The sequence below is a fragment of the Passer domesticus genome, chromosome 6 (assembly GCF_036417665.1).
Source record: "Passer domesticus isolate bPasDom1 chromosome 6, bPasDom1.hap1, whole genome shotgun sequence".
NCBI classification, from domain to species: Eukaryota; Metazoa; Chordata; class Aves; order Passeriformes; family Passeridae; genus Passer; species Passer domesticus.
In genome coordinates this window covers 25,367,589-25,381,708 of record NC_087479.1, presented here as the reverse complement: position 1 = coordinate 25,381,708, position 14,120 = coordinate 25,367,589, and the positions used below count along the sequence as shown (strand labels likewise).

Sequence of the window (14,120 nt, the reverse complement as noted above, 5' to 3'; positions counted from 1 at the left end):
TGGGTATCTGTATCTTTTCCATGGAAATGGACAAAAAAGGGCAAGATGCAACATAATTCCTCAAAAATGCTGGCTGATATAGTCATATAGATACCTAGAAACTGTAATTCTGAGTCCCCAAGCTAAAAGTTGCTTAAAAAAAAAATAGATCCTTTTATTAAATAAGGCTGGGGATTGGGAGTGGTTCTTACTTGGCTTCTGTAGCCCAAGCCTTTCTGCTGGTCATATTTTCATATTCTCAAGCTTGTTTCTCTTGACAAGGAAAAAAAATGGCTAAGTATACAAAGTTTTTCATATAACTGGTTGTTCCCAGGAGGCCAAGCCTTTAGACAAATGCCAGCTGTCATCTATAATTAATTTGTGGAAGCTGACAATACCATCTATTTGTCAAATTGCTGTATCTTTAAAGTTATAGAAAATTACTTCAGATAAAACAGTCCTTGCCCAGTATCCAGCTACTGAGTATTGCAGACTGCTACCAATATATTTACATTGAAAGCATCAGAGTAGAAAAATTAGATCTTGTGGACTTTAACTATCATGGTGGGCTTTCAGACTTTCACTGCCTAGGATGTCCAGGTATGGACACTGCTGGCAGTGTCACTTGTAGTAAAATGGTATGAGTCTGCAATGTTCAAAACTAATGGCTGTGTAAGATAAATAATGCTGACCCACATTTACATTGATGCAGCTGCATTATACTGCATCAGGTTCTTGCTGGTTTTGTAGGAGCAGTGAGTTTCTTGCCAGGGTAAGCCTTGATCCCAGCTGAGACAGTTGAACTTCTGCCTCGTGGTACTGGCAGTGCAAGGTGTGCTGATGGATGTGAAAGTTCCCTGGGGTTTTTCCAATCTGGTAAATACCAGTTGTGCTCTTAGCAATATTAAACAGATTCCCTCCTAGGTTCTTCCTTGTTGAAAGCTTTGGTTTCATGGTTGGCCCAGGACAGATAGGTCTGACTCTGACCACACAGCTGCTCCTCCATCTCAGACCTTTGTGCTTTAGTTTGCTTCTGCTGATTTTAGTATGTTGAAGAAGAGCATTTTATATGTTCTCTTTCATATTAAATAAAATTTTCCTCTTTCTGACCTTCTCAGAGAAATCACCACTCATTTCAGTAGTGTTTGTTAATGTATTTATGTGTTAAGAGCTGCAAAGATTCTTATTGAAACAATTGTTCTTGAAGGTGTGTAAAAGTTTTGAAGGTAACCTCTGTATAATAATCTGTAGCAGGCAACTGGAAAATAGTACTACTGAGAAACAGCAGAAAGATAGCGTGAAAATTGTGTTATAAATATTTGCTGCATGTTGTACTCTTGATGCTTTTTTCCAACTGCAAGTTGTCAGTTTACTGATGTCTCCTTGGTTATCATGTCATTCTACCTGGATGTCTGTTGTCCTGTGAGCTTAGAAATAGTCCTTATGTTAAAGTGTTTCTGGAACTGTCAAGTTTATTAAAATGTGGGATGTCTCTGCAGAAGCATAGGTTTAATATCCCATAACAACATCATGCCTGTAACAGTGGTGTCCCCAGCTGCTGCAGGACCTTCCCTCAAAGGACAAAAGTGTTGTCTGGGACTTTAGGACATGAGGAAAACACTTAGCATCCTACAAGGTCAGTCACACTGCACAGACATCTGCATAGGACAGTGGTGAGAGCTGAAGTGTTAGTACCTTTTCAACTGTCAGTTTCAGTCTGACAAAGCCGATTTCAGGCCTGCCCCGAGTGATTTCCTATCTATGGAAAGGATCAGTCAGGCTTGTGCTTTCATTTTCATAACATCCCATCAGCACTGCCACCGCCACCACCCAGAGATCCTGCTCACATTTTGGATTTTCAGTACTTAAATATAGCTTCTGACCCACACTGAAAATCTTAGGACTGGCGCAGTTCCATGGGGCTCACGAACATTCCTTTGAAATAGCTACATTGTTTTTAGTTCACTTCCCATGGCTGCATTTTTACTTGTTTCTAAAATGAAACATGCTAGGAGAAACTCCCTTATTTCCTTAAAGTCTTTGTGTACTTTGTATCTCTGATAATAGTAGAAAAGCAAGAGTATCAATGTTCTTGCAAACACTGGATTTCTGGTGAAATATTTCCAGTGAAAGAAGGCAGACCCCTGAAGCTGTGACTTCAGTTGGGAAAGTTATTCCATTTACAGTCAGTGGCTCTGACAGGTAAAGTGGAAACTTTACCTCAGTTTATAATATAGCAGAATGCAGTGTCAGAGACTATTTACAAACAAGTTCCTTCTACGTTCAGAATTGTTTCAGGGATTGTCTTGAGCAGATTGCATCTTCAGCTGAAATCAAATGGAGTTGTAATTAAAGATATCCCCATTACTGGCATAACAGCCAGGGTATCATGAACACAGAAAAACATAAATTGTGCTATTGCTTCTGTATCTGACCTGAATATATTTACAGTTAGTCTGCTTCATTCTCCCCACTACTCAGGATTCAAGATGGTTCATTAGCTTGGTCTCAGTCCATGGAGTATTGCCGTAGTCAGTTTTGACCTGAAAGTAATGTGTTTACATTCACTGAGTTTACAATTGAGCCAGGTCCTCCAGGGAGTGGGAACCCTGGATTGTGCAGGAGCACCAGGTGTCGTGGTACACACTTGGTACCAGCCAGTTTGGACCTGGCTGCAAAAGCATCTTCAGTCTCTGAAAACAGACTTACTCTGCAAGTAGCACAGCTGTATTTAGGTGTTGCCTCATCTGAGCAAAATGAGGCTACTGTACCATCCTCAATCTATATTAAACCAACTTGGGAATCTGCTTCTGTGGTTTCGTTTTGCTGCTCAATCAATAATCTGCCTTTGATTAATAGTGTTGATTGTTAAGAGTAAAAGCTAATATCTAAAAGTGAACTGCAAATTTTAATGAATTGTGATAGGAAGTTAAGACATATCTCTAGTGAATGTGTCAAGAGAGGATAAGTCAATTCCAGGCACAGAGTCAATGCAGACAGGTTAAAACACGTTAAACATTGTGTGATAGCCATCACTGAGGTGTGAAGAGCTGTCACTGGTAGAGTTTTGCATGATGATGTGTTCCATCTGTCTAAATAGTCTTAGTGTAACACAGGATACACATATCCCCAACAATATTGTTTCTGCAGTATTGCAGAGATCCTTGGTGTTGTAAGGGATAATTCCTAAGAGTCACCTGCTGACTGTCTAAAGAACAGAAAGTAAACCAGGCTGATTAATCTTAGTCACTGTTACTTATTCATCCATCACTGCTTTCCCTTGGAAGCAGCTATGCCCCTGCTAGTCAGGGACAGATAAACTCCAGAGAAATCAAGAAACATGTATCCTGCCCCTGTATTTGGGTTAAGAGGACTGGAGACTAATTTACACTGTCATCAATAATAATGTAGAGAATATAAGAAGCATTTGTATTTAGTGCTGTAGTAATGATCTTGAATGTGCTTTGGTGAAATTACCAGGCTCAGTGAGAAAGTCCAGCCTTTCTTGCAAGCAGCACACATGCCTTCCTTGAGCAAAAATTTCTGTCTTCTCATCATGTGGGACTGAAGTAAACAGGTTTTTCTTGAACTTTTTTTCTTTATCTACAATATGGGAAAAGGTCACCAAAAATGGTGAAACTCTTAAGTCAAATAAATGTAGTTTGTTGCTCTTATTAGCAGATAACCTGTAGGTGAGTTTTGCTTTTAAGTGGCAGTTAGTGAACCCAAATGTTTAAGCAATGTCAAACATGATTTATTCATAAAAAATGTGATTTAAATATTTTTGGTGGTTACTTCTTCATGCTGTGTGTGTATATGGGTGAGTCACCTTTTGCTGAATCACTGAGTGGTGTGCCTCCCAGCAGCAGTGTGTAGGGATTTCCCATTTCACAAGTGGGAATCTACCAGTAGTACCTAATGAGAAAGCTACCTCAAGCTAAGCTTTGAAACTGAGGACACATGGTACACGTGATCTAGTGATCAGAAAGGGACTGGCAGTGAAGCCTTAGGAAATCTATACCCTGCTCTGCTCATAGTTCCTTGTATGAGTTAGAGTAATTAATCTGTCTTCCTTGTGCTCCATTATACACTCATGCAACTTCTGGAAATACTAGATTAATAAAATGCCCATGACTTTTTAAATGAGAGATCACTACTGCTGTGTTTGTATTAACACCATTGTATTCAGTTACTTTCCTCTATGACTGAAACAAGTGGTAGTGTGTCTCACATCTTCCTTTCTTGAGAAGCAGCCAGGTGTGGGAGTAGACACACTTAGGAAACCCCCCATGTAAGTTCTGTGACACCTTGTAGACCACCCCCATTAAGTGCCTAAGCCTGAAGTGAGAGAAAAGGCTCTTTAGTGAAGTTGTGCCAGGTAAGGGGGTGTGCAGGACAAAATTATCTTTATCTTATGAAAACAAAAATAATTTCTATCTTCTGTATTTTAGTTGTGTAAGTAAGGTTAATCTCTGTGTTAGGTAGAGGAGAGACAGTGGGTTGTTATGTAAGCAGGAGTTTCAAAATTTTGAAATGCTGACTCCTTTAATTTTGAGCCTTTGTGTTTTTCCATTGCTGTAGCAAATTTATACCAACCTCTCAGTTTTCTCCCAGAAGCACGTCATGCTAGAAAACCTCATATGCTGATAATATGTAGGACAAGAAAGTCCACGTGGCTAACAGGTACAAAATGCCACTAGTTACAACCTCCAGAAAGAAGGACCTACAGGAGCTCAATCCAACAATATTTGGGAATACCTACTATTGACCAATCTGTATCTGGAGCTGCTGTTTTTTAACTTCTTTTTTTTTCACATGATTTTTGCTAACCTTCTCTTAATGTAGCAAAATGTTAGGCAAAAATAAAAAATATTTTCATTTGGAATTTGTAAGGGTTTACTAAAGTTACTAATTGTTATTATTTTTTCACTGTTGACTTCTGTACATGAAAATGTACAGAAATGTGGATGCAGTAGCTACATTCCTAACTTTAATTAGCTTTAATGAACTCAGATTAACCAACTTAATTCTCCTTTGGTATTTGAATCTAGCTAGTTGCAGGACTGGTTCAGTGCATGAGAAATTACTGCATTTGGCCTTTTCCTGCTCACATTATGTTTTGTTTGTTTCAACCAGGGAAAAATAGATTGTACGCATGGGTAGCCAATATCCAGTGTGATCTCCTGGAAGCAGGAAGTCAGTTCCAATAGGTACTGTTAGGTGTTTGTGCTTTTCATTAGCACCAAGGTCCTGTATCTCTATGAAAACAGAGCCTTTAGTCCCTTAGAATCAATACTGACAACAGCAACTTACAGCTCAACAGTTAAAATTAATGTAGAAAATCTCCTGGCTTCCTCTTCCAGATCTCAGATCCAGCTTCATGGCATTTTTAATTTGAGCCATCTGCAGGTCCTTTCCTGTGAAGGGCAGTCCCACACTTCCTGTCCTCACCACCTCCAGCAATGTGTTCCCATCAGTCATTGAACCTTTGACTCAAGTCTGTCTGTTGGGTTGCTGCAAGCTCAAAACTACGAAAAAGTCTTTGGTTGGATGAGTGAGCTCATGTGCAGTTGTGATATAGATGTGACACAACAGAAGTAGTGAGATTGTGCAGCTTGAGAGAAGACTGAATAGAGCCACCCCTTTCTCTTGGTACTTGCAGGTAGATGAAACTAAATATATTGTAAAATGGTACACAAAAGTTACATGAATAATTCTTTGTAGCCCCTGAATCAAAAGCAAATTATACCAAAAAATGAGAAGGATCACAAATAGAAGGAAAGGAGGGTAAAGAGAAGGAGAAGGGCAATTGAAGGAATTAAAGGGAGAAAAAGTAAGAAGGAAGAGGGAAGTAGCTAGAAAAGTAGGAAGGATTAAAGAGTGATCAGGAGATTGTATGTTGGCAAATAGTGGTAGTAAATGCAGGTAAAAATTAGGAAATACTGTTCCCTGGTTGTTGAGCATACTGTCCTTGTCTTTTAAATATGATAGATGCATGAATCTCAAGAAACAATTCTTCTGTCTTTCTGGGTCGAACTGAAATGCCATTGTTTTGTGAGCAGTCCACGGTAATAACCTGGATGCTGAAAGCCAGAATCTTTGCCCTCCCTGCGCTCAGTCTGGGCGAAGCAGGGAGGGAAAGTCCCAGGCACAAGTGCCTGTCCTGAGAAGCACTTGTTGCAGAAAGGCACAGCCCTAAGAGACTGCTGAAAAGTCCCTCTGAAGTGAGTTTACCATCGCTGTGTTGGTTCACATAGGCGGCTAATCTGATGTGGTTTTCATGGAGCCTGAGTGCCGAGGTCACGGGTTTCCATGTCCTGCCGCTCGCCGCCTCCCCACAGGGCAGCCCGGGCCGTGAAGGTCTCCAGCTCCAGCAGGTGGGGCTGGAGAGGCGCCGTGCTCAGGGCTCCCGGTGCTCCGTGGTCACTGTGGGTGTCCCTTAAATCCCCGTGATTCATCCCTCGGCTGACTTGGAACTTCTGACATCTCCAGACAACTCTGCCCGAGGTCGGCATGTCATTTGAACTGCAAGAGCTGGAGTATAAAAGCACTGTATTGTCTGTGTGGTTGAGAGCAGCTTCCTTCAATGAATTGGTTTGTTGTGTCTTTTTTCCTTTGTGATTAGAAAATTAAATTAGCTATCTGCTTAATTCATATTGCAGTTAAGAACTGTGTGAAACGAGAGTAGTCTAAAAGTCCCTCTAGGTGACACACACGAAAGTATTCCATGTCACTCAGTTTTTACAGCTAAGAAAGTCTTTGGGTTTGCTTTGTTTTCTGCAGCTGTTTGATGCTGTCAACTGCCTGGCAAAAGAGAATGCCCGGTTGCTTGTGCTGGGCCGCAAACATATGCTGACGAACTCTTCAAATTGGAAAAGAGAAATTATGAAGGAGATGCAGAATAAGGCAGAATTCTTCTTTGCTGAAAATATGTAAGTTGAAGAAAACAGCTCAATATACTAGAGACCAACACCTGATTTATGTGCATTTTGCTCTAGCTTTTAGTAACATTACTAGTATCTCTATCTGTGTCTGTGAAAGAAATACATCCCTTGCTATACTTGCTTCAAAAGTACATAAAAAGTTGCATTGGGAAGACTTTCATCACTTAGAATCATATTGACAGCTGTGTGGTTTATTAGGATTTATGACTGATAAAACCACTGCCAAGAGCATAGTGCCCTGAAGTACAAAATTTCTGATAGCATCAGTGTGCAGTTGTGGTCTGCTGCTGTGTGGGGTACACTGTTGAGTTTTAGCAGTTTTGTTCTACATAGCACAGTATTGTTAAACTTCATGGCAGGAGATTATATTGTTCTGTTATCAGATTGTGAGAAGAGGGAAAAAGTGCTCTAAGTAGCATGTGATGAATTTTTATTTCACTCTAGCTTTTGGTGCCCTGTGGTAAGCAGTTTTTTATTTTACAGGGCACTAGAGTAGTTGTGGGAATTTTCAGTGTTGCTGATGAATAAATCTTGATCAGCATTTGAATCACTTCCTGCAGCCACTTACTGCCTTGTGAATGACGTCTGTCTTTCCCATTTTTTTTTTGTGAAGCTCTGAAGATGATGCCTTCTTGTTATATGCCACTCTCCGATCAGGCAAGCACTGCAGGTTTGTTACCAGGGACTTCCTCCGGGATCACAAGGCTTGTCTCTCCGACAGTCTGACACGTCACCTCTTCCGCAAGTGGCAGCGTGGGCACCAGATAGTGTTCTTCCCTTCTGCAGCAGGAAAGAGCATACATTTTTTGGTAAGTTTTCCCACTGCAGTCAGAAAACACACAGAGCATATTCATTGAAGATACATTATTTCAAACTCTGGAAGCCAAAATATCTTGTTGAATTCTATGTGGATTTGTACCAGTGCCCTCAAAACTCCCATGTTAACTGAAAATTCACTGGATTCACAAAGCATGCCACAAACAAGAAAACTGTAAGAGAGCCAAGAAATGCTACCTAACTGTTTAAAATGTAAATGTAAATAAAAGTTTGTGTATACAAATATTTCCAGTGCTGGAAATATGCTGTAACCATTACTGGCCTCAGTGAAACCTGAGTGCCAATGTCTTAATTTATTTTAAACTTTGAAATCCCTTATTCTCCTCTGCAGCACTATTATAAAATACCATCCTTCTAATTTTACAATAGAGTTTCTTTCATCTTTATTCTAAAGAAGCGGAAAAACACAGGTATTTCACTATTCACTGTAATAATAACCTAACATAGGTGTAGAGTTTCATGAGGGAAAGCCCATAACAGTCGAGTTTATGGTTAGTATTCAGCTACAGAAACTGCAGTAATGTCATGTTGTGGCAGAATACTACTCTTATTGTCTAGGAGATATGTATCCTTGTGAACAGTACATTAACAGGAATGCAGCTGTTAAGATTTTTCTAGTGAAAAATCCATGATTACAAACAGAGATACCAGTTTGTAAGAATGACAGCAATCAAAGAATGACATTCTTTGTTGCCATACATACATTACTTCTTATGGAGCCAAATAATGAATGGTGGGTTACCTGAGCTAAAGCTGACACAGCTTTAGCTGTTTCTTTCTCTTGTACAAAGGGACTACTAATTTTCACATCTTAATTCCTATACAAGTGATTTGGGTCATTGATATTGCCAGTCATAGCTGTCTTCTAAGTTTTTCTGGAAGCTACCACAGTAAAGTAGGCTTCCAAGACTATACATATAGACTGATAGCATGTCCTGGGAACCATAATTACCAGCCAGTCAAGTTTCTTTTGTATTTGTCTTATATATGTTGAATTAGTGTACCTGCAACATAATAGACCTGAAAGATTGTTTAATCTATTTGTTCAACCAGATGCTTCTGAAAATGTTAGTGATAAACCCTTTTCTTACATCTCCTTTCCTTACTTCTCCTTGGGACAGAGCAAGTCAGCTCTGTAAAGAGAGACACTGGGAGAACAAATACAAGATGTCATTAATGTCATTAAATCCTTCAGTCAAGCCTATAAACTCCATCCTGAGTAATTCCCATATGATTTCATTTAACTGAACAGAACAACAATCGTTTTGTCATTTCTAGTAATTGAGTGCATTATCCTGAAATCATTATTATCTTGTACAGATTGAATACAGAATTTGTAATGACATCTAGACCACAAAATACTTGAAGATAGTTTAGTTTTTCCTCCAGTACTAAAATTTAGAATTTGTTTTGTATAAGAAAATAAAATTAGTTGTTAAGAGATAAAACTGTGGAGACTTCTAAGGTAAGCACTGGAAGTTGTAACTAACTACCTGTAACTGATATTTTAGTAATACTTGTGCAAAGTCTAAAAAAAAGTTTTCCCTGTTTTTTCCCAACAGCCTGCTTTCCGTTACGACTGTGTGGTACAGACTACAGGTGATACATGGCATATTCCCTACAAAGATGTTTTTGAGGAAAAATATTCATATCAAGTACCAAGAAAATGGCTCTGTGTTCACCAGAAATGATGAAGAATGTAATTGGACAAGCTGAAGCTGCCTTTCTTTCTTTTTTTTTTTTCTCCTTTTCTTTTATTCCTTTTTTTTAAAATTTTATTCACTGTTGCTGGCTAGGAGAATTCAGCAGGACAGTTATGGGATTAAATGTGTGAGGTGTGTTACTAAAGAAAATTGAGTGACTGCTTTTGGCAAAATCATTCCTGCATACATCCCGTAACATCAGTGGTGGTCCAGGGGGGGTGAATTATATCCATTATTTCCATTTTTACAGGCAATTTTTGTGATTTGAATTAAAACTTGCTTTTTCCTGTTGGAATTAGAGTTTGGGCATTTTTATATTTTATTTTTTCTCAAGCTTTTCGTCTACACTGAAATAAACTCTTGAAGAAATTAAGCAAGACTTGCCAAGTACCTTCAGAGTTTGTGGTGCTGAACTTGCAAGAGTGTTGCACAATGTCTACCTCTGTTCAGGGGAGCTAAGGGGAACAAGGGTGCATTTACCATTCACCAGACACACACTGACCTAAGGCTTCCTCACTCTAATTAGAATTTGCTTGACCACATAGAATGCAAGAGATTGGTTAGAGGAACATATAGCGATCATTTGCTTGGAAGAATAAGGAAACAACCAGTGGAATGTGGGGCTTTTTTTGGTGGCTTCTCCACACTCCTAAATTTGCCATTTCTGACAGGATTTGGCATTACTGTGATAGTTTGCTGATGGAAATGCATGGATTTTTTAAATGAAAATGGATAGCTAGAAATTCTTAAAGACAATAATAGGACAAAATTGATTCTTGTACATTACTATAAAGTCTGTTCCAAGTTATAAAGCAAAAAAATAGTATAAATTACAGTAAAAGTGTTCTGAGTTATTTGTTAGTGTGTGTGTGGTAAATGTGTTTGTTTATTGCACTTAAAACTGTAAGGCAAACCTTTCTCCCCCCAAAACATAGAAATGCCACATAATTCTCAGATTAAATATCCTGGGCTTGTCATGTCTGTTTCATACAGAAATCCTCTGTTCAAAACTGAGATGAAACATTAAGATCTTTTTGTATAGAACTCACAGATCTGAGTTCTTGCAGGCCCCGTGATGAGCTCCCTCAGGACTCAGCATTCAAGCATGTTCCCTGCTTTTTTTTTTTTTTCCAGGACAGTCCTGACACATGTTCTACTTCTGGTATCAGTTTGTAAACCAGCAGATGTGATTTGTGTACAGTCATGTCCTTCAGGTACTGTGCAGAAAGTGTAGAGGAGCTGGGTGCCTCTTAAGGTAACATAAAACCTTGGCTTTAAATTCATCATATTGTTGGTGGTGTTCATCACAGATCCATTTCCTGAACAGAATATGACAGCTCCTATGGAGTCCAGGAGGAAAAGGAGAGGGATTGGATCTACTTCTCTTGTTCCTCAATACTTCTAATTTGTCAGAAGATTGCTTTTATAATTCCTTAAGTTACAGAACTGCCACATCGCCTTGAAAGTGGAAATGCTGCTTTTAAATGAGGTGTCTGCTCCTGTGCAGCAGTGCTGAGTTAGCAGCTGCTGCTCTGTTCGAGGCTCCCCCACCCTCTGTATGCAGTTGTGCATGGCCTGAGCTGGTGTCAGTCAGTGCTGTTACAGTGCTCCTTTGGTCCTGGCTCTGATGGTCGTGCAGCCCACAGCAATGCAGAGACGGGGTCTTAAAACTGTGTTTTGGCTAGGCCAGAATTGGCATTGTTGCACACAGCTAGCACCATTGCACAAGTACTGGTACCTGTGTGGGAGTGGGGTTCAAATGTCAGGCTGCAGAAGGTGGGTCCCTGCAGCAGCTCTGCCTTAGGTTAGTCCTAGCTGAGCAGAAACTGCACCTTCAGGGTCCCATTTCATTGCCATTGAATTTTGTGTTTTACCTCACCCTGGTCACTAACAGGCATGCATAATATCCACATATAACTGTAATAAATGCATCCTCTATTTCCTTTTTAATCAGGACATGTCCCTAATCAATCACTTAGGTTTCACCTCAAAAACTGTTCTTAGAAAGATACTGTAATGCCTTCTAAATAATAACACTTCCTAAATACACATTACTAGTATATTTAGGGGATGATTGAACAGAATATGGAATTTACAGTTGGAAGGTATTACAATATTGGTGTCAGATTTGTGACTGTTTTTTTATGTTTGCTGCTAATGCACTTCTCTGTAGATCCCTACAGGGAATTAACAGCCTCTGTGGAACCAAAGGGGAAACATTAGTGATGACCCTCAGACTTCTTCAGGTGTATACTACCTGTTACATAGATGCACATGGTATCCAGAGGCTCGGTTCTGAGGTTAATTATTTGAATTTTATTTCAGACATCTGTGAAATAGCATTTCTTTGTGTTGCTTCAGATTACTGAAATATGGCATTACAAGATAACAATGACTATGAGGATTTGCTTCCAAGTATCTGAAAGGAATTCTGAGGTTTCACTGGCAATAAAAATAAATGTGAGAGCCAAACCAAAGCTGGTAACAAATAGCAGATCTATTTGACATCTACTGCTGTTTGTATAGTGGTACAGTAAAAATTCAAGGTAATTTATTACACAGATGGGCTCATGCTGAATGCCAGACAGGCAAGTCTTCCAAACAGTACAGCAGTTGGTACCCCCAAAGAGACACTGACTGCCATTTGCTATGGCACTGAGTGAGGAGAATGGGAATCAGAAGGAATGTGCCCTCAGCTTAGCTTGCTGTGTGCCATGGAGACAGACACACTGGCAAGACAGAGTTGAGAAAGAACTGATTCAGCCTGCACTCCAGCTATTATCACCTCCAAGATCTCCCACTTACTGCTTACTATGTTAAAAACATGACAGTGAGAACAGCTTTCCTCAGGATCCTGCAACACAGAATTTGACTCCATATCCGTACTCATCAGAAGTGATTTAACATTAAACCAAAAGCATGATTGCTCTTCTGGAACAATGCTGTACTCTGGAAGCTGTATCCTGAAAGTAGCATAACTTCCACTCTGTCATGTCCATAGTATTGAGCAACTATTATTCTTCCCTTTATCTAATTCAAATACTGAATCTTTGATTCCAAACATATATTTCTTGGTTACTATTTGGCAATCAGGCTGAACGCTTGATATTTACTTAGATTTTCTCATGCTCTTTTCTCAGGGAAAAGAAATCATTCTAGAGAATCAAAGAGCTCTGTAGATGGAAGAAGTGTAAAGGTATGGATCATCATCTTGGAGAAAATGGTCTTAAGAGACCCAGGTCATAAGAATCACAAATGTTCTGGAAGGAACGCCTGGGGATCTGTTGTTGGCTGTGTCAGTACAAAAGCATCAGATGGTACTGGCAGATAGATAAAAGGTTCAGATAAAAGCTGAGTTTCAGACAAAACCACACAACACGACATTATGCTGACCAGCCATGGCATGTTGTGGATTTAAGAAGTACATGTGGGTTCAAGGGGAGAGCAGAAAGTTCATGAAGGGGAACCAGCAAGGGTTACTAAATAACCAGACACTATCCCTACCTTGGGAAGTCCTTCCAGATAGTTGGAGACTGGGAGAGGATTCAGGGAGCGTATCATGAAAGGCTCTCTCTAGTCTCAAATCCTTGGGTATCCCCCTTTTGGCCACATCTGGAGACAGAGCACTGGACAAGACTGGCTCCGTTCTGGCCCAGCAGCTGCACTCATACGTGTTCATGTCCTGTGTTCCTGTGCTTGCAGCATCCCTTCCAACTCCTCGTCTCTGCCCATGAAAGGGACAAACTCTTGTAACACACAGCAGGACGTTATTCTCCCATAGTATTAATAAGCAAGGAGAAGTATTCTGAAAAATTTGAGAATACAGACTTTTAGTGTGTGGCATACGCCTTTATTCTGCTCTTTCAGCAAAGAATAAGCTCACCTAATAATAATTTCAAAGTAGAGGTGTGGATACCGGAACGCAGCTTTTCCAACTCTTTTAATGACCAACTTTTAAAAAATGCCTTCCCACAAATAGCAGGGGAATTCCAAGATGCTGAAAGGCAAAAAACTTATATTCACGAGTTTCAATTTGGGGAATTTCCCTTTGGACTGGACACCGATAAAAAGTCTTTTAAACATCTCATTATAACGCAGCTGCGGCAACAATTACCTATGAATACCTTAAACGTGTTTTTTGAGGTACTCGCTTTAAAATTATTCAAGAGCACACGCGGAAATCCTATGTTTGGAATTTTGGGAGGGGTTTTGTTTTCCCGGCTGGCTGGCGATACTTTGATTCAGCGCCGATGGATGCCGCGATGATACTGTTATTCCGTTTCCTGCCGCTTCCGCGCGCATTCCCTCGGGCACGTCCGGCGGGCTTCCAGGTTTCCACGCGCGAGCAGCGCCGGCCCAGCCGCCGGTGACAGTGGCACTCTCACACAGCGACACTCACGGTGACACTCACGGTGACACTCTCACACAGCGACACTCACGGTGACACTCACGGTGACACTCTCACACAGTGACACTCACGGTGACACTCACGGTGACACTCCCACAGTGACGTAGCCACAGCCGCACCGCCAGCCCCGCCTCCCGCTCGCGACCTGCGTGACGTAGCGCGGCGCGCGGCGGCCGCGGGGCTCGGGCATGCGCGGCGCCGGTGCCGGACCGTGACGGTGCGGGAGCGGCGCGCGCCCCCGCGCCTGCG

The 14,120-nt window shown here is 40.7% G+C and overlaps 1 protein-coding gene across 3 annotated transcripts in view; it reads left to right on the top strand.

Annotated features, from left to right (window-relative positions):
* The window catches only part of PRORP (protein only RNase P catalytic subunit), a 35,057-nt gene extending 25,215 nt beyond the window's left edge, over positions 1–9,842 (top strand). For all 3 annotated transcript variants that reach the window (XM_064423957.1, XM_064423958.1, XM_064423959.1), the window contains exons 6-8: positions 6,763–6,911; positions 7,537–7,732; positions 9,323–9,842. In XM_064423957.1, coding sequence (XP_064280027.1) covers positions 6,763–6,911; positions 7,537–7,732; positions 9,323–9,451 — 474 coding nt within the window. In that variant the 3' untranslated portion in view covers positions 9,452–9,842. The remainder of the gene's footprint in view (positions 1–6,762; positions 6,912–7,536; positions 7,733–9,322) is intronic.
* The last annotated feature ends 4,278 nt before the right edge of the window (positions 9,843–14,120 follow it).